The 18,115-nt window shown below is 44.8% G+C and overlaps 2 protein-coding genes across 2 annotated transcripts in view; one reads left to right on the top strand and one right to left on the bottom strand.

Moving 5' to 3' along the window:
- mrpl11 (mitochondrial ribosomal protein L11) overlaps positions 1–9,522 on the top strand; it is a 34,263-nt gene extending 24,741 nt beyond the window's left edge. The window contains exons 3-6 of the mRNA XM_068592496.1: positions 4,025–4,120; positions 7,217–7,310; positions 7,690–7,849; positions 9,321–9,522. Coding sequence (XP_068448597.1) covers positions 4,025–4,120; positions 7,217–7,310; positions 7,690–7,849; positions 9,321–9,435 — 465 coding nt within the window. The 3' untranslated portion in view covers positions 9,436–9,522. The remainder of the gene's footprint in view (positions 1–4,024; positions 4,121–7,216; positions 7,311–7,689; positions 7,850–9,320) is intronic.
- Positions 9,523–11,242: 1,720 nt separating this feature from the next.
- npas4a (neuronal PAS domain protein 4a) lies at positions 11,243–17,097 on the bottom strand. The gene is made up of 8 exons (XM_068585936.1): positions 16,617–17,097; positions 16,067–16,218; positions 15,864–15,966; positions 15,440–15,749; positions 15,191–15,300; positions 14,894–15,029; positions 13,004–14,787; positions 11,243–12,883 (listed from the first exon to the last, which is right to left on the bottom strand). Exons 1-8 carry the CDS (start codon positions 16,789–16,791, stop codon positions 12,855–12,857), a joined length of 2,799 nt encoding a protein of 932 aa, XP_068442037.1. The 5' UTR covers positions 16,792–17,097; the 3' UTR covers positions 11,243–12,854.
- Positions 17,098–18,115: the final 1,018 nt, after the last annotated feature.

Here is an 18,115-nt window from a genome sequence, read left to right as displayed (position 1 = left end):
GCTCCTCTGCTCTTTTGTGCAGGGCTGTATATTGGCATCAGCACAGTTCACTGGAGACGGGGGGGTGAAAATCGTTTTCATTTTCCACTTTTAAGACTAATCCACCGATTCCAGAGCAGAAAATCAAGTAAAATGTATGTCCAGCGTGAACTAATTTTATTTTGTGCCATGCGGCTGTATATGTACGGGTGTCTGCTGGACCTCAACTGACCTGCTGTTCAGCCTCTGCAGCTGACGGGTTCAACATGAAACCTAATCAGCTGTATGATGCCACAATGGGGCAGAATGTGATAAAATGCTAACAGCGGAGCCGATTAAATGAACACGGTAATGAAGGTAATGAATGAGGGTGTTTCACGCTGAAGAGTTTAATTAACCTCGCCTCCCACCAGCCTCTCCCCACCCTAACACCTTCGCCACCGTATCCCCCCCCACTGTGCCGATCGCCCGGGGCAATTTATTAGGTGGCCTTGTGTGCCAAGGGCAATTAATCCTGCCTCCTGCCCTCAAGCTTTGTCCTGCATCTGTGTCCTTTATCTCCCTGTTTGCCACGCTTGCATAAGCACAATACTTCTCTTGACCTACTCACCCACTGTCTCTCATCTCCCTCTCTCCATTTCTTTTTTAGCCCGGTTCTCTCAGATTCAGAAACACCTGCGACCACACACAGTGAACACTTCCTCACCGTCAGCAGTCCCTGGCAGCTTAATATGCACAAAGATCCACTCTTGAACAGATAGTCTTGTCAGATTCAAATGAGGCAGAAGTATTCATACATAAACACACACACTCACCCATATTCATGAGGACCCCCCGCGGCCTTTCGCTTCACTCGCCTCCTCTCCCGTTGTTCACCTTGGTTCCACAAATTCCTTTTCATTGTTCAAATATTGACCGCGACGATCATCGGCCACGTTCTGACAACTTTAATACACCTCAGCTATCTCTCTTTCATTCCCGGCTCTCCTCCCTCCCCTCCACCCACACGCACTCCCCATCCTGCCACGCCATGCAGTGCTACATCTTGTTAAAAAGAGTTAGTGAAGCTGAAAGCCCAATCACATTAACACGGAGGGAGTGTCAAAAAAGACTGCAGAGAATTTGGTGGAAGGGTCAAATCAAACGGACACTTCCCAGATTTTAATTGCAAATGTCTAATTGCTCATAATTATGAGTAATAAGGCTCCGCTGCGCTGATCTTGAATGGATCATAGAGCAATTACTCACCGCTGTCGCTGCTGGATTTGACGGCGAGAAATATCTTCGTAGATTAGCGTTTAATCCCGATACCCAGGATCTCAGAAGTCTTTGAGGCTAAATGTCCTCGCCCACAGCCGGCGTGGAAGGCCCCGCCTCGGGTGATAGGCTGCAGCCATTTTGTACTGGAGAGCACTCGGCTCTAATCAGTCATGGTGGAGGAGGGAGGATTTATCCAGCAGCTCGGACTCGAGGATGATTAGATGCTCAGATGCAGTGAGCAGGGTTAGCAATTTGGCAAGACCATGAATGTTACTGTTCCAGTTCTCTCTCGCTCTCTCTCTCTCTGTTAAATGTCACGCAAAGTTGCAGGAGCCGACCTTGAACCTTGCTTTGATGGCACACCAGCCCTCCACCACAGTTAAAGACTGTGATTACCAACATGATTCAATCACAGTAATTACTGCAGTTAAACTATTAAATAGCCAAAGGCCAAAATAAAACAGCCTCACGCTGCCACCTTCAGAGGATAAGATGCCTGGACTCCTGTGGAACGGTTTAATTAAAATATGATTACTTGTCTCTGGTGCATGCTTTATTGTGTGCAGAGCCGAGAGCAAACTGTCTGCTATCCCCAGGTGGGCCTTTGTGTCCCATCCGCTTATTTACCATTCTTTAGGCCTTTTTCAAAATATTTGTTCAATCCTATTTCAACAGTAAAGGACTATCTTGTCGAGGAGGCCGTGTGAAGTCTTTGCCTCTGTCTATCTTTAGAGCAGCCGCTCCTCTGTCTGCATAATGTCTCGCCGTCCGTGCTTAAGCACACTTTAGAAGCATCAGGCTTTATCTCCGGCTGGTCAGGGAGGCTCTTTTATGGCATTGTGTGACATGAAAGGGCCATCTGAGACTGTGGGAGAGATCATTATCCGACATGGGCTCAACAGAAAGGAAGGACTGGGAGCTGAATGTGTGAGGCATTCAGGGCCCGAGGGTTTGCTTTGACTCATACGCAACATCACAGCCTTTATACTAATCCATATTTAATTAGACTTTCCTTCGGTTTTCCCTCTCCATTTGTTTACCCTTGCTATGTTGTTTTGTGGGGGATGGAGGGAGGGAAGGGCACTGGAAGAAGATAGTGAGGTTGACATGGGATTACTATTAATAAGCATGGAAGTGAAGGTAGAGCCTGTCGAGGGCTCCAGAGACGTAGCTGCGTTTCATTTCATTAGTAGCATATTGTAATTCAAATAGTACCCATCAGCTCTGAAACAATAACCTGCTTCGACTCGTGTGATGTGTTGAAATTTCAATCAGTTTGTTATTATTTTGTTAGCGGATGCATGGGAGCGCCAGTGGGTAATGAGTAGCGTTACAGACCCGAATGGAGCGATGGGGTCACGTAGATCAAGCTGCTGATTAACATTCATCAGGTGCTTTTGAAGCCTTTAGTGGAACTGATGTTCAGAGAAGTTTCTGCTCCGTTAAGTTCAAATAAATGTCTTCCCCGTGCTGTCATTGGAAAATGTCTCGGGATGACTGACTTTTCCTCAGATCCTTTATTTGAATCGGAGGGCCGTGCTTTGCGCCGCCCTGGAAGCAGTAGGAGCTTGTGACTCCATTAAGCAGAATAAAAATAAAAAAAGCTTTCTTTTCTTCGCCCCGTTTTTGAAATGAACATTTCAATCAGTGTGTGTTGCCTTTGGGAAGCATGGTGTGTGAAGGTCAGTTTATATTCCAGCAGTAATAATTAGATTCTTTATTAGTCTTTGCCTCTGAATTCAGCTCCAAAGAAGGATGGTGCAAAGGAGCAGCGTTGGCCGAGTGTTGGCTTAATGTCACCCATCCATTTTGCTTTCGCTCTGGTTGGCCTTGCAGGAGCTGAAAAATGTGAGGCTCATTCATCACTCTGTTTCTCCGGCTCTGGGCACCAACATGCATTCAGTCATAGCTGGAGTGACAGCCACAGACTCACTCTAACATGCACATGCACACAAACACTCCAAGTGGAACAACAGAAAGGACAAACACACACACACACACACACACACACACACACACACACACACACACACACACACACACACACACACACACACACACACAGTGATGCATCTCAGTGAGAATATAACAAGAATGACTAGAATGCAGTGTGAAAATATCTACCAAAATGTTATGACACACACACACACACACACACACACACACACACACACACTCCTCTCTCTCTCTCTCTCTCTCTCTCTCTCTCTCTCTCTCTCTCTCTCTCTCTCTCTCTCTCTCTCTCTCTCTCTCTCTCTTTCACACTCACACTCTCTCTCTCACACACACACACACACACACACACACACACACACACACACACACAGTGATGCATCTCAGTGAGAATATAACAAGAATGACTAGAATGCAGTGTGAAAATATCTACCAAAATGTTATGACACACACACACACACACACACACACACACACACACACACTCCTCTCTCTCTCTCTCTCTCTCTCTCTCTCTCTCTCTCTCTCTCTCTCTCTCTCTCTCTCTCTTTCACACTCACACTCTCTCTCTCACACACACACACACACACACACACACACACACACACACACAGCACTTATAGATACTGTGGCACGCCCGGACCCTGAACCACTCGTGTGGGCAAATATAGTCAGAGCTCAGTTTTGTGACTGACAGCAGCTTGGGTCTCTGTATTCTGGCAGCACAGTGTGACACACGTGACGTTCAGCTGAATGTTTGCGGACTCAGATTCCTCAAACATTTTAAAGTGACCCTCCATCATTTTGCCATCCTTCTGTTTTTCCAATCTAGAGAGGAATCCCCATCGGACAGTTCTGCAAGGACTTCAATGAGAAAACCAAAGAGCTGAAGGAGGGCATCCCTCTCCCGATCAAGATCCATGTGAAGGTAGAGCGTCTCTAACCCATGACTGACCCTTCACACTGAGCACGCCTCCCTCCCACCTTTGTGGTTAATTGCACTAGCTGCATGACATTACTGAAGCACTTCCATTATTCATATTCCACCACTAAAGTAATCCTAACCATTTGCATTCATTAATGAAGCAATGCCCAGAGGAACTTGAGTCAAGAACCATTAAGTGCATGCATGGAACGTGAATTACTCAGAGAAAGGGGTGTTATGAGCTTGTAGATTTTATTTTACTCAACCCCCCCCCCCCTCTTTCCACCTCTTGTGTGTTGTTTCGAATCAGGATCCTGCATCCTTTTGGCTGAGTAAATGTGTGTTGTAATGAGGTTTGTGATAAAGGAGGGGAAGCCTAATCCTTTTTCAGGCGTGAATGTACTTTGATATGCAATATGCAGCAACAGCTCTGCCATCGCACATGTGGAGCCGAGCTGCTGCCCATCATCGCCATCTGCTGGTGTGTTTTGTGTTTGTTCTCTTCCCATTTTACTGAATGTGATGTTTAATGTGCCCAAGCAAGATGTTTAAGCCTCTGAGACGAATGTTTCTCAGAGCTAATTGTTTCTCAATTAGCTTAGCATACTTAAACCGGGGGGATCAGCTAGCGTAGCTCTGTCCAAAGAAAAAAAAAATCTGCCGACCTGTCGCCCTCTAGTTAACATTATGTAATTTCTTTAATTCACAAATATGTAACCGGACTAAGAGGCTACAGGCAAGTGAGCGACTCTGAGAGCTGTGACACGGCTAGTTGTTTCTGTCGTCATGCTAAGCTTAATGCCTCTCATCTAACTGAGAGACAGGAGTTCAAAATGTTGAACAAAGGAACTAGAGAGCTATCAACCTTGAATAGTTTTTTGTTAATTGTATGATGTTCCTACTTAATGACTTTCCTTCTCTTTGTTTGTAGTTTTTAATCTTCATTTTCCCCGTCAGGAGCTCAGTGCAGTAAATGTTTGTGCTTCATCTTGTAAAATGGAGGAAACTACAGCGACTGATCGGACCTTTGCAACCAATAGTTGTTCTGCCCCATGTTGAAAGGTCACTTCTGTTACAAAACACAGGTCTGATGACAAATCACCTGCTCTGTGCTATCTTCTCGCCTCAGCCAGCAGTTTATTACCCCATGATCTTTCCTTCAGATGATTAATTGATTGTATCCGTTTGTCACATTTTAGTACATAAAGGTCTTCCACCAGAGAATGAATCAGAACGAAAAGAAAGAGGTCAGAGTAGTTGAAGAGATTATTTTGATTTTGGCCCGGAGGGAAGGATGGAAGGAGCGAGTGAGCAAGGGCTGGAGAGCAGATGGTCTCTTTCAGCTCATTAGATGTGTTTCCATCCACCTCTTTTATGACCATTTTCAATTTGCGCAAGAAAATTCAACATAACCTTGAAATCTCCCAAAAGATATTCAACGCTTGGCTGATGTGGAATAATCTATGAAGGTGACAGAGTGATATGGAAACAGATTTGTTGATAACGAACATTGAAGCTTCGGCTCTGATTAAGAGTAAAATAGAGAGCTGATGGATGATGTATTTCAGTAGGCCAACCCGGAAGAGAGCATCGCCCTGGCTCCCTTGACTAATGGCCAGTAGCACTTTTCTCATAGATTTTGGATTATTGCAGAAAATAAGCTCAGTGGCAAACACCAGTTTAAGATATTTAGTTTAACAAGATACTCTTCACAAATAAATGCCACTTTTATGATTTTTGAAGCGTCAAAGAAAATGTTAGAAGTAAAACGCCGTCATAAGACGAGAGACAAACTACTTTTTGGAGGAATAAATCAATTTTTTTAGTGTTATTTTGGTTTTGGTTTCTGTAACTTTTGCAATGAGCACGGTCAGTAATTAGGGAGCGCTCAATGTATAAAATAAATCGACAGAAGCCCTCCTTCAAAAGTATTGCGCTCCAGTACTGTGACCTCTGAAGACCAGCAGGCTGTCGAGTCCAGTTTCTCTTCGCTTTAATCATATAGCGTCAATTATGAAGACTTCAATACTTTTTGCAACGAAGCAATGTGCTTCGAAATGTTTGCAGTGGTTTATCCTCTTGTGAATAGTAGGTCCAAACTTTATTAGATTGATATTTCAGCTTAGAATTTCAATTAGAAAATGATTGAAATCAGTATTAGACACAAAGGAAAACTTAATCACTCATCGACTTCATTATTTCACTGATCTTCGAGGGTCACAGACTGAGAAAGAGTTTATTTTGTCCGGGCCGTAGCTAACGTTATGAACACCGAGGACACATTTACTGTTTGATTTCTCAGAAAAATAATGAGGTTGAATTACTTTTTTTGAAAGTTCCTTCAATTACACAGAATAACACATGGTGGCTTTTAGAGGCTTTTTATATTAAACCCAACAGATGAATCTAGTATTTCTCCACCAGAGTTGCTCTGGCAGTGTGCTGACGCCTCTGAAGCAGCTTTCAGTGACCGTAACCACGAACGTCAGCCCTGTCGAGCTCTGCATTTCTTCACATGGTGAAATGTTTTGTGTGCTGTTAATAGTGATAATCCGCATGTTTAAGCCTTTCAAAACAAAACATATCTATGAGAAATATATAATTGTGTTTGTCTCTTTTAACTGCAATCCTAGAACGATGCTGTTTATTTATTCAATGTTACTTCTTGTCTTCATGGATCATCAACTGGTGAGGAGGAGGACTTCTCGCCTGCAAAACGCACCGATATCATGAAGCTGTCAAGTGCATGTTGAAGAAGAAAAGAATAAAGACAAATTCAGCCAGAGCGGTGTTTTCAAACCCATTAAGCGAACAGATGAAGGCGACGGTTTTCATTTCAGCCATGCAGCAAATGAACACAGCTGTCTGAAACTAAACACCCATTGTTTCAAAGATATGTATGAATTTAGATGAGAGCCATTACCATTGTTAACTTGATACAGTATCTCCCGACTGAAACAGAAAGCTTGACATCAACAGTGGGCTGACTAAAAAAAAGAGAGACAGAACAGTCAAATGAATGAATAATTGTGAAAAACATGTTATCGACTACTGAGTCCTGGCTATCTGTCTTGAGTTGTGATTCTTCTGTCTCCTCAGCCCGACCGAACGTATGACCTGAAGATTGGCCAGCCCACAGTGTCTTACTTCCTCAAGCAAGCAGCGGGCATTTCCAAAGGGGCGGGCAAGACAGGTGAGATGCTCTGATGCGTCTGCTCTCACTCCAATCATCCGCCCGCTGAGTCCATCCTGTAACGGACACGCGTCTCTCCCGGGGCTCTGTTTTGAGCTTCGCTGTGATTGATGTTGTATTCATGACTTGCGGACAAACTCCAGCAGAGGGAGGAAGTAGTGCTGGTGGTGTGGTGGGAAAAGAGAATTATGGATTGCCTCCTTTTATGCTCAAAGCTATGAAGCTATCTCCAGCCCCGTTTCAGCGATTGAGTCCTGGCATCACCTACACACACACACACACATACACGCACACCATTTTGTCCTATTTTGTACAAACCCTTTTTGTACGTTTTATTGAATTTCTGTGTCTTTTATGTATATAAATTTTGTGTGTGTAGGCCATGAGACCGCGGGGATGGTGTCAGTGCGGGCGGTGTATGAGATCGCTCAGGTGAAAGCTCTGGACGAGTGCTTCAAAATGAGGAACGCCTCCCTTGAGCACGTCGTCAAAAGCATCATCGGCTCAGCGCGTTCGCTTGGCATCAAGATTGTCAACGAGTGAGTTCTGATTCTGTGCACTTTGTTTTAATCATTTCACAGGATTTGCCCCAATTACCATGAACTGGACCGCTGTGCATGCTAGCAATGAGAGGCTGGTCCTGTCCTAGGAGAGTGTTGTTGTTATTCTGTATTAAGTTGTTTAAATGAACAAAGACACACAGGAGCGCACAGATTCAATGCCGCCTAACGGCCACCAGAGGTCAGGCAAGATAACAGCGAAGGACCTCAGCTGCCACAGTAACATGAACACCTTCAGTGTACATACTATAGGATATATATATATATATATATATATATATATATATATATATATATAGATATAGATATAGATATATAGATATATATATATATAGATATATATATAGATATATATATATATAGATATATATATAGATATATATATATAGATATATATATATAGATATAGATATATAGATATATATATATAGATATATATATATAGAGATATATAGATATATAGATATATATATATAGATATATATATATATATATATATATATATATATATATCTATATATATATATATATATATATATATATATATATATATATATATATAGATATATATATATATATATATATATATATATATATATATATATAGTGGATGGTGGTAAAACAGCTTATGATATTAACCACTAAACCCATGGAAAAGTATGTAGGTGTCTATTTGTGTTGATTCGTCACAGTTGAACTGAAGCGCATCAGTGCATGTGTTGCATTATATCCTGTTAGTAGTATAACAGTATAAAACAGTATATACAATATAAATCAGTATTATAAAATCAGTATGCAGTAGGTATTTGAGACTGAATGCTATAAGCTTCACAGAGATTTCACACCTTGCTTTTGTATCAGAATATTTTAGATTTTACAGACGTGAACTTCCTCCAATCCTCTACCGACTTACCTCACATCTATTTCTTCTTCACTTAATGATATTGTCCATTTCCCAGAATCCCTTTATCTCCCTTACTTTTAACTCAACATGTCTTGAGGCTGCAGTGCATTATGATTTATTGAAAGCGCTGTCATGTGGAGGAATTGGTACCTCTTTCTGTTTAACAATGGATTTCTCCCTGCAAAGGTGTTGAACACTGCTGCACGGTGTTGAGTCCAGAAAGAAGATCATTGCTCTTTGAGTCTTAACCTTTAAAAAAAGGGTGTATCTCTACAACCACTAGAGCTATTTGAATCATGTTGGTTATAATAAAAGGCTAAACATGTGAGATGTTGTTCAGATGTGTAAATATCAGTCTATGTGTTACTGGTTAAGAGTAAACGAAGATTTTTCTTCGACATTTGTCCATTTGTATTAAAATTCTTGTTGTTTTTTTTTGACAGTAGGTTAGATTTTATTGAGCAGTAAGTAAGAGTTTGGGGTAACTGAATATAATTTCTCCTTCTATCCCCCCCTCTCTCTCTTTTCCTCCCTCCTTCTCTTCAGTCTCTCAGCTGATGAGTACAAACTCTTCTTGGAGCAGAGAGAGGAGCAGCTGAAAGCAGATGCAGCTTCAGCTGCCGCCGCTGCAGTTGAAGCTTTGACGGGCAAAAAGAAATGAAGACCTGCTACATTTTTTAATATGTTCCCTCCATTCCTATTTGTATTGACACTCTCTGAACTACATTCACACACAAACACTGTTCATGTTGTGTGTCAGTTAATAAACAGTTAGTTGTGTGATTTGTTTCTTCTGTGTCCTTATTCACATCTGATATTTAGATATTTCTTTACAGCTGATTGTTTAGTGTCAGTACTTTAGGATTATTTGAAATATCTAACATCGGCTATACTATAACAAAAACATCTCAAGTTTTGAAAATCTTTCTCACCCAGAGCGTTTCATTTCCTCAGAGCCAAGCAAATGAAACTGATTTGTGTGTGTAGTCTCTTTGATGTTGTTATCTATTATTAACACTTCTTGAAGTGGTTTGGTTTCTTGTCGGGCTGTGCAGATGGTTCCTTGTACATTTCATTCACACACCTCATCAATCTGTGACCTGAAGTGTTTGTCACAATAATGATGGCAGACGTCATATGCTCTTTAATGAGGAAATGGATCATATTGTCTGAGATCATTTAAAGCCAAGTAATTTAAATCATGTTTTAACTTATGAAACACTGGACGCAAAGAGGGAATAGGCGTCTTCAAGGCCACGATGGACAAGAAGACTAATCGCAGTATGAATATTGTTTTAAGTCTGTATTTTCAAACATGGGGACTTATCCTTTATATTCTACCGATCTCAACCATATTACCCAGCCATAAGGACTCTACCTTCATGTTAGCTTTGAATAGTGTCATGATTTACACGTAATAGTTGGTCCAGGGAACATGAAGTATGAGACCCTTCCCCTGCCCTTTTCTTAACCTTTTTCCTAACATAGCCTCTTAGACATCACACACACTACTCTCTGCTCGGGCGCAATACTAGTCTTTGCCAGAAGATAGCGTCCTGTAGCCGAGCAGCTCTTCCTTCACTGCTCATCTTCACTCCGCTAGAGACGCTGCAGCAGCTGGTGATGGAACAACATGTTCGCTTGCAATAAAACCACTATTATAGTTAGAGATAATTCATTTCATGTCATGTTGTGTTACAGGTGAGGAAATATGGCAGAAAAAGATCCATTCAGGGGCTCTTCCATTTTGTATCCATCACAATGTACAGGAAGTGGGTTGTTTATGTATTTTTATGAGAACTTCTCCATCCTGTAGCGACAGAGCATCAGTTGGTCCCACATCCCTCTTTACTGTACCTCTAATTTTAGCCTCCTCTTGCTCCTTCTTTGTCTCCCCTCTCTCCAGCCCTCCCCTCCCTGGTCCTTCTGAATGGAGGCTGAGAATAGATGGGAGGCTGTTTCAGTCAGAGCTCTTGAGCAGGAATGCCTATATATGGAGTCTTACACCACGCTGAGTGCTGATAGAGTCGCAGGTACATCGAGTGATTGTGGGCTACTGTGATTTGTAAAGAGGGATGACGACGGGGGAGGGAGGGGGGGTCATATGCCTACTATTATGTGTGTGTGCGCATCATCATAAGTGGGAGGCAAACTGTGTGCATGTGCGCACGCAAAAACCTCGATGCCAAGCGTGTGCGTCAGTCTGAGTCAGATAGTGTCTCATTCTGTCTCGTCATGTGTGTGCGTCAGTGCTGTTGCTGAGCGAAACTCGCTCCAGGGGAAGAAATGGAGGAGTGTATGGGAGGGAGGAAAAGAGGCAGGGATGGTGGGATGATGATGATGATGATGAGGCTGACGGAAGAACAAGGGGCTTGACTATGACGACACAAACGCATCAGCCGCATTAAGTGCACTTTTATTATAAATGCATTTGTATGACAATCAAATACACTTATAAGCAACACAATAGAACACTGATCCACAATGTCCATTCTGCAGTAAGTAAGATGTTCAGAATATATTCAATCTTATCCAATAAAAATCTCTTTCTTATATTTACAGACCAATAACTGTTTCATACAAATGTACAAATGTGTACAACCTTTCGGAAAAGAACATATGCCTATATCCACAGACATAATGCATATGCAATCACATTGTTTTCAAATATCACACATACAATATAGTCATTTTACACATGTATATTAACTTAGCCTTTAATAGCTAGAACGTAGGAATCAATCCTTTACTTGACCGTAGACAACTCTACGTGAGCATGTCGACACCATGGGAATAGTACCATTCTCAACCCGTGTCGCTTGGTAACTGAATAGAAATAGCACCCCATCCCTATTTTCATTTTTTAAAACAAAACTTTTGTATTCTAACCCCTCTCAAAAAAGAAGAATCGCTCATTCACATAGTCAATTGTGCCTCGCTACACCGCGCTCCAGTGGAGCAACGATGTAAATGTCCATGTTGAATGGACATGATAAAGAGTTCAGAGTTCAGCAGGTCAGGGCCGTTTCAGGCACACAGCAGCCGCTATAAGCTGCCAGCATTGCAAATATTGATGCTGCAACAATATCCAGCTGACTGTCCTCAGGCCGGCAGGGACCTGAAGAGCCCACATTCAGAGTCTAATGTACAGTATAGCGTAGCAGTGGATTTGTGGCATGATCAGAGCTTCCAGACTTCCAGACAATTTCTCGTTTGGTGTTGCATCTTGTAAAGCAATGGACACGTTCAGCATCCTCGAGTTCTTCACATGCAGGAGCTCTTCACATGTTTTCCTTTTTTTTTTTTGCACATCACATTGATACACAAATTTGTAGATGAAGATATAAATATGAAATGTTAAAGGTTTGAAGCCGCAAACTCAAAGCTCAAAGTATCTGGTTTAAAGTTGATTACTATTCGTGAGTTTTGACGTTGCCTCTCAGGCTCAGAGGAAGAGTGCTATCAAATCAGAGCTGTATTGGCTCTGAAGATTGGAGAAAAGAGTTCTTAACGAGAACGTGTTTTTGATGTACTTATAGTGGTCATCCTATGGATGTAAACAATTTGTAAACATTTGACTTTCAATCCATTTGAGGTTTGGGTTTGCGTTGCTGCTTGTCAGGCAAAAAGTGCTATAATTCATCTCTCTATTGAAGAGCAAGAAATTTGTTTTGCTTTTTGTTCACAACAGATTTTTCACTACGAGTGAATACAAATGCGCATCTGGAAGTTAAACAGCGCTTACAAGTTCAGAGAAGTTTCTCTGTTTGATCATATCTGAAGCTCGTGTTACAGAGAAGCTGAGAGACGCCACATGGACTCAAAACTCAGTCAGTTATGAGTCCAAGTGCTCGAATCATCATGTAAATGTTGCACCAGTTTTGTAATAGTATACAGATTAATGACTGAACAAAAATATAAAGCCAATCTTTGTTCTCAGGAGACATAGGAGTTAAAGTCCTTAAGTTGTATATACATTATGTATATTTATACACTTAATAATTTTTTACTTTTCAGTAAAAGGGGCTCCACAAAATATGACAATATGCCATACTTAATGAAGTAAGTCACAGACTTATTTTAGAACGGAGGAACACTTCCACTCCCATCTGAAAGACACAAAAAGGGAAAGATGGAAAGAGAACGTTAGTGGTGTGTTCTTCAGAAACAGGTTTTTGTCTCATTTAACAAGACAAAGATGAAAAAAGGAGACGGAGAAAGAGTCTCACCTTTGTGGAAGCACTGTGATGATGGATGACATTGGAGTTGATACAACTCAGATTGTTGCCCTAAGCCAGGGGTGATCGAGGCACCTGCCCCAAACATGGGTTCCAGGACAGCCAGTTCCTCCAGGAGGGACTGATTGCAAGATACAGCGGGCATGGGCGAGGCGATGGACGTGGAGGTGGCGGGGCTGGGGGAGGCAGTGAGGATGAGAGGAGGGGAAGCTGGGATGGAGGAGCAAGAGGACACAGGAGATGACACCACCTCGATCTCCATTGCTTCCTCCGCTGGCCCCTCCCCTTCCTCCATTGCCTCAGCAGCCGCAGTCGCTCCGCACCCAGCCGTGGAGTTACATTGCGCCGATTGGACGCTACAGAAGTGGCCCACTCCCTCAAACTGGGAGGGTTGGCGCCAGCATACTGGGGTTTGAGGATACATTGGGCTGGAGGGGTTGGGCATAGGGGAGGTGGAAGGGGAGGGAGGGGAGAGGCTGGGGGACTGAGGAGGAACGAAGTTGTCTTGGAGGAGGTTTTCTAGGATGTTCTCTTCAAACAGAGACTCATCATCATCGAGGAACATGGGAATGTCCAGAGATCTCCAAGCTTTAATGGGATAAAACTCCCTAAGCATGTGGACAGAATCAACAGTAGTTTCTATGGCGGGAGACAGGAAGGGGGAGGGAGGGGAGGATGAGGGTGACATGGAGGGAGGAGAGAGTTTGGACAAGAGTGGATCCAGGTAGAATCCCTCTGCAAGGGAGCTGATGTGCTGAGCTAAGAGGGAGATTTCTGCTCTTTCCTTCTCCCGCTCTCTCTCCAGGGAGAAGAAGGAGAGGCAGGGCTGTTTACCAGGTGAGGCCTCGGGGGTGAGGAGGCCCTCAGGGGGGCACTGGAGGGGCCCCAGTGGTACATCTACATACAGCGGACCCCGAACCTCGGGCAGGGTCATCACTGTGCAGTCTCCATCTCCGGGGCTGTCGGGTGTGGGGGGAAGTTTCTCATAAAGGGCGCCACTGCCGTGCTCGCCAGAGAAGAGGAAGTCAGTGGATGGAGTAGCTAGCTTGAGAGCGAGCTTGGTAGACAGGGTGTTCGGGGGAGCGGGGCTGGAGCCGGTAGTTGGTGGGGCTGAGGAGGAAGCTGAAGGGGCCATTGAGGTGGTGGAGGTGGCTGTTGTAGCAGAGGGAGGTGGAGTGGTAGTGCCAGACGGGTCGAAGCTAAAGAGGGGCTCGCCAAATGGGAAGCTGGCCCCAACAACGTGGGGAGTGTAGGGTGGCGTGCACACAAACTCTTTGGTCTGCTCAGCTTGTGAGGTGGGGATTGGGGCGAGAGGGGGGAGAGGCAGAGGGAGAGATGGCAGCGCAGGGTCGAGCTGGAAGGACGGCGGCAGGAGAATGTTCTGGGTTAAAAAGTCTAAGTCTGCAACTGTTTCAACAGTGACTGGAGTGGGGGAGGAGGCAGCTGAGGGTCTTTCAGCAGGATGCTGCTGAAAGAAGCTTTCTTCTTCCAGAGAGGAGATACTGGAACGAGGGTCACCCTCCAGCTGCATGGCCTCGGCAGCAGAGCTCCCAGGTTCATCAGAGGAGCCCACGCTGCAGCCAGCAGTGCTGAAGTCAAAGGACTGGGCTGACAGGCCGCTGCTGCCTGGGGTGAAGACCTGGTCTGGACTGGACAGGGTGTCTGGAGACTGGAGGCTCAGACCCTCCTGCTGAGAGGCACCACCACTCAGAACCAGGGTCAGCTGGGTCTGCTCAGAGCTGAGCTGCTGACGCACTGACCAGGCCTCAGACTCACTGAGAAAAAGAAAAGAAACAGTGAGTACGGTTTGTGTTTTTGTCTTGTTTTTGTCTCCTAATTGATGAGTCGTGTGTTGTTGTTTTTAAAAAAAGCGCTAAATACCTGATGATGTAGTTGTTGCTGCTTATGGGGTTTTCTCCAGGTTGCAGCTGAAGCACCATGTAGAGCCAAACCCACGACTGGTCTTGAGTTTGCACACGCACCACCATTTCAGCTCTGCCCTCTCCTCCTTCTCTCACTGTTGAACAACAGTCACAGCACAAGTTGGCATCGGTTTGTAATCCTATTAATCATCATAGTGTTCTTCACTGCGTGGATGTGCCAGTGGGCACAATGTGTGTGTAATTGTGTGGGCAGGGATGGTTGTAACTGGTAGGTATGTGTGAAGAGTACACTTACATAGGCTGCGGTGCTGAGCGGAGGCATGTGACAGATCCTGTGGGTGGAGGAGGCTGTACCAGGAGCAAGAGCGTAAAGCTGTCACATCAAAGCCGAGATAGGCGCTTACACTGTAGGAGAGAGTGGGTGGTGCCGTGTTAGAGGACATTTTTGTTTTTACCCATTAAGTTATATCATAAACAGATTATTACACCATTAAATATTAAAGCAACAGGTGGAGGTGAGGATCTGTTATTTGTGTGAGCTCACCTGTCCTGGGCGGTCTGCAGCCTCATGTCCCGGCCATGCTGGGAGTGGAAGCAGGCCAGGAACAAGTTGGTCTCAGCTAGGGAAGGCGTGGAGGTTGACTCCCTCTCTTCCCCGGGGCCGGAGCGAGATGGGTGGGGCTCCAGAGGGGAGCAGAAACACACCCAGGCGGGGTTGGATGTCCAGTAGGACCCGGTGGCAGGGGAGGCGGTGAGGGGAGCGAGGCAGCGAGCTCGGATCAGAACCAGCTTGTTCCCAGCACTCTGCCTGCGCACGGACTTGGAGGTGTTGAAATGACAGCGGAAGAGACGGTCTGTGCAGGAAAAGATGAGAGGAGGTTTATTAATAAAAATGATATTTGGCAATCAGTTTACATTAGGTGGAAGAAAAAAACAATTCAAACTTGTACATTTAATGTTTGTCTCACCCATTTCAGGTGACGTGGATGTTGACAGGTTGTTCCTCATGATGAAGTGGTCTGAGGCGTCGATGATATCATACACGCTGTCCCCCTGTGCCACGAGATCCACCTGAGAGAGAAATTACAAACAGAAACGTTATTTATGAATCCCTACGTATGCTTGAATATTTATGCTAAACTACCAATGAATCGGTTCAGTGTAGACTCACCATGGAGTGACCGAGGTGCTCGGAGACGCTGTCTGACAGGTACAGCAGCTTCCCCTCCCCAGTCAGCAGCATCAGAAACCCCGGCAGCGCCTGCATCAACTCTGACAGTTCTTGGAAAGACAGAGCGCTCTCTTCAAGACTAGTTCCTGCATCTAGGGAGGGGAAAAATGTGATAAGAAATGTGTTAGTATACCTGAGCATAATAAGAATGAACACAGCATATCTGATCCCCGCAATAAGAAAACAGTGGCCGCAGTGTGTTTCAGCACCATGGACAGCGGCGCGGCTCTATTATGGCGCTAAAGCATTTCAGCACCACGGACAGCGACAAGCTGCTACTAAAACGCCTTTATGAGCTTCTACATCAATTATTTGCGAGTAAATAATGACCCGCGTCTCCACATTTTCTCTGAAAATGAGGCTTACATCAAGTCAATTGCCTGCAGTGCCACTAAAACACTTGTTGATTCCACCACTGTGAGAGATGGCAGGCTTTCAATGCAGCACAGTCACCAACAGGTCGTTTTATTCAGAGTGAATTCATTCTTACCTTGAGTGAAGAAGACGGATTTCCTGGTGTACATGCAGGCAAGTGACATGATGTGCAGGTATGAGAGTCGCGCTTTATCTGCCTCGGATATGGGCAACAAGTCCTTCAGGATCCGGATCTCGGCGTTGATCTGGTCCCGTCGAGCCTTGGAAGCTCCTTTGGTTGAGCGGTACATTGCGGCCGGAAACTATCGAAATTCCTCCAGGTGTGAGTTGGAGAGTTGAGAGCAGAGTGTTGGTTCACGCGGTGCCTCGGCTGGCGTCGGGGTGTCCTGAGACAGGTTGTAGCAGTGGAAAAGCTTGTGAGGTGTGTTATTGGAGCCTCATCTCAGCTTGTTTTCCAGAGAAAGGTATTAAAACCTTCTCCTGTCTCGTCTCAGTCTGCTTCAGGTCCACCACAGCGTCCAGCTCGGCTGCTGGATGTCTGTCCCTCCTCTCGGAGTGCAGGTGAATCGGCGGTAGCCGTCTCTCGCACTGAAGTCCGGAACCCGTAAATCTGGTTGAGGGACTCTGCTCGCCGGTCACTTATATAGCTTGGGACTCCGCAGGAGTAGGGGGGCTCCCAACGCACCGACACCGACGTAAAACGGAGGGAGGGGGTGGAGGAGAAGGGGGGGCCGAGGGGGATGGATGTGTCTCGTATCAGTGTAAGCAATGGTGAAACTCTCCCCCTCCCTCTCCCGTGCCCTCTCCTCTCGGTGACTCCTCTTCGACGTCAGCGCTACCCTCTTACTCGGTGATGACGTCGGGCTGAAATCGGGAGCTCCGGCGACGCAAAAAGCCCGATTTGGACAAAACCGAGTAAGGGGCGGAGCAACCGTAAAACGTAAACGGAGTCACCGGACTCCGGTGAATTGGGGGAGGAGGGGGGAGGGGGGGGGGGGGGGGGGCGGAAAGACGGTGTTGCATACGAACGAGGTCTCTGTGTTTATGTGTCTGGTAAGCTACCAGGCACTGCCCGACTGTTTGCCCGAGAGCACGTCAGTAAACACGGCAGGTGCTTGTTAGCTGCATGCGATTCATTTCCTTTCGACCACATAATACTGATAACATTTAAAACAGGGCAGATCGATGACGCAGAGATGAACACAACAACCACCAAGCTGCTGTTTCAAGAGGCAGACATGGATGCTGAGGCTGTTTCACATCACATCGTCCCGTTTCTCCGTCGCCTTTTATGAATGGAGGTCATTCCTGAGCCGCTGAAAACAGCGATGCACATATAAACACACAGGATTTGCGTGTTGCCCTGTATGTTTTAGTTCGTCAGACATGAAGGCTGCGGGTCTTTAATAGTCATACTTTACTTTATTTTTTTAAAAGCCAATATTTGGCTATTTTGTGAAAATATGATCTCAGTAAATACTGAAATGATTTGTATGTCTGTATTGTATGTGCGCTGTATGACGTCAGAGATATCTCCATTGAGATGGACTAAAGTTATTCAGATTCGGGTATTTCAATAAGAATTAATCAATAATTCATTGAATTGCCATTTTG

Source organism: Clinocottus analis, unplaced genomic scaffold (genome assembly GCF_023055335.1).
Source record: "Clinocottus analis isolate CAN_PGR_092001 unplaced genomic scaffold, fCliAna1.0.p SCAF_10, whole genome shotgun sequence".
Classification (NCBI taxonomy): Eukaryota; Metazoa; Chordata; class Actinopteri; order Perciformes; family Cottidae; genus Clinocottus; species Clinocottus analis.
Note: the sequence above shows the minus strand (reverse complement) of the source record. Positions and strands in the feature narration are given on the sequence as shown.

Coding starts and splice junctions, on each gene's coding strand:
- npas4a (XM_068585936.1), bottom strand. CDS start 16,791: ATGTACCGCTCAACCAAAGGAGCTTCCAAGGCTCGACGGGACCAGATC. Junction 15,967..16,066: donor AGCACCTCGGTCACTCCATG/GTGAGTCTACAC, acceptor TTTCTCTCTCAG/GTGGATCTCGTGGCACAGGG. Junction 15,750..15,863: donor ATCCACGTCACCTGAAATGG/GTGAGACAAACA, acceptor TTTCCTGCACAG/ACCGTCTCTTCCGCTGTCAT.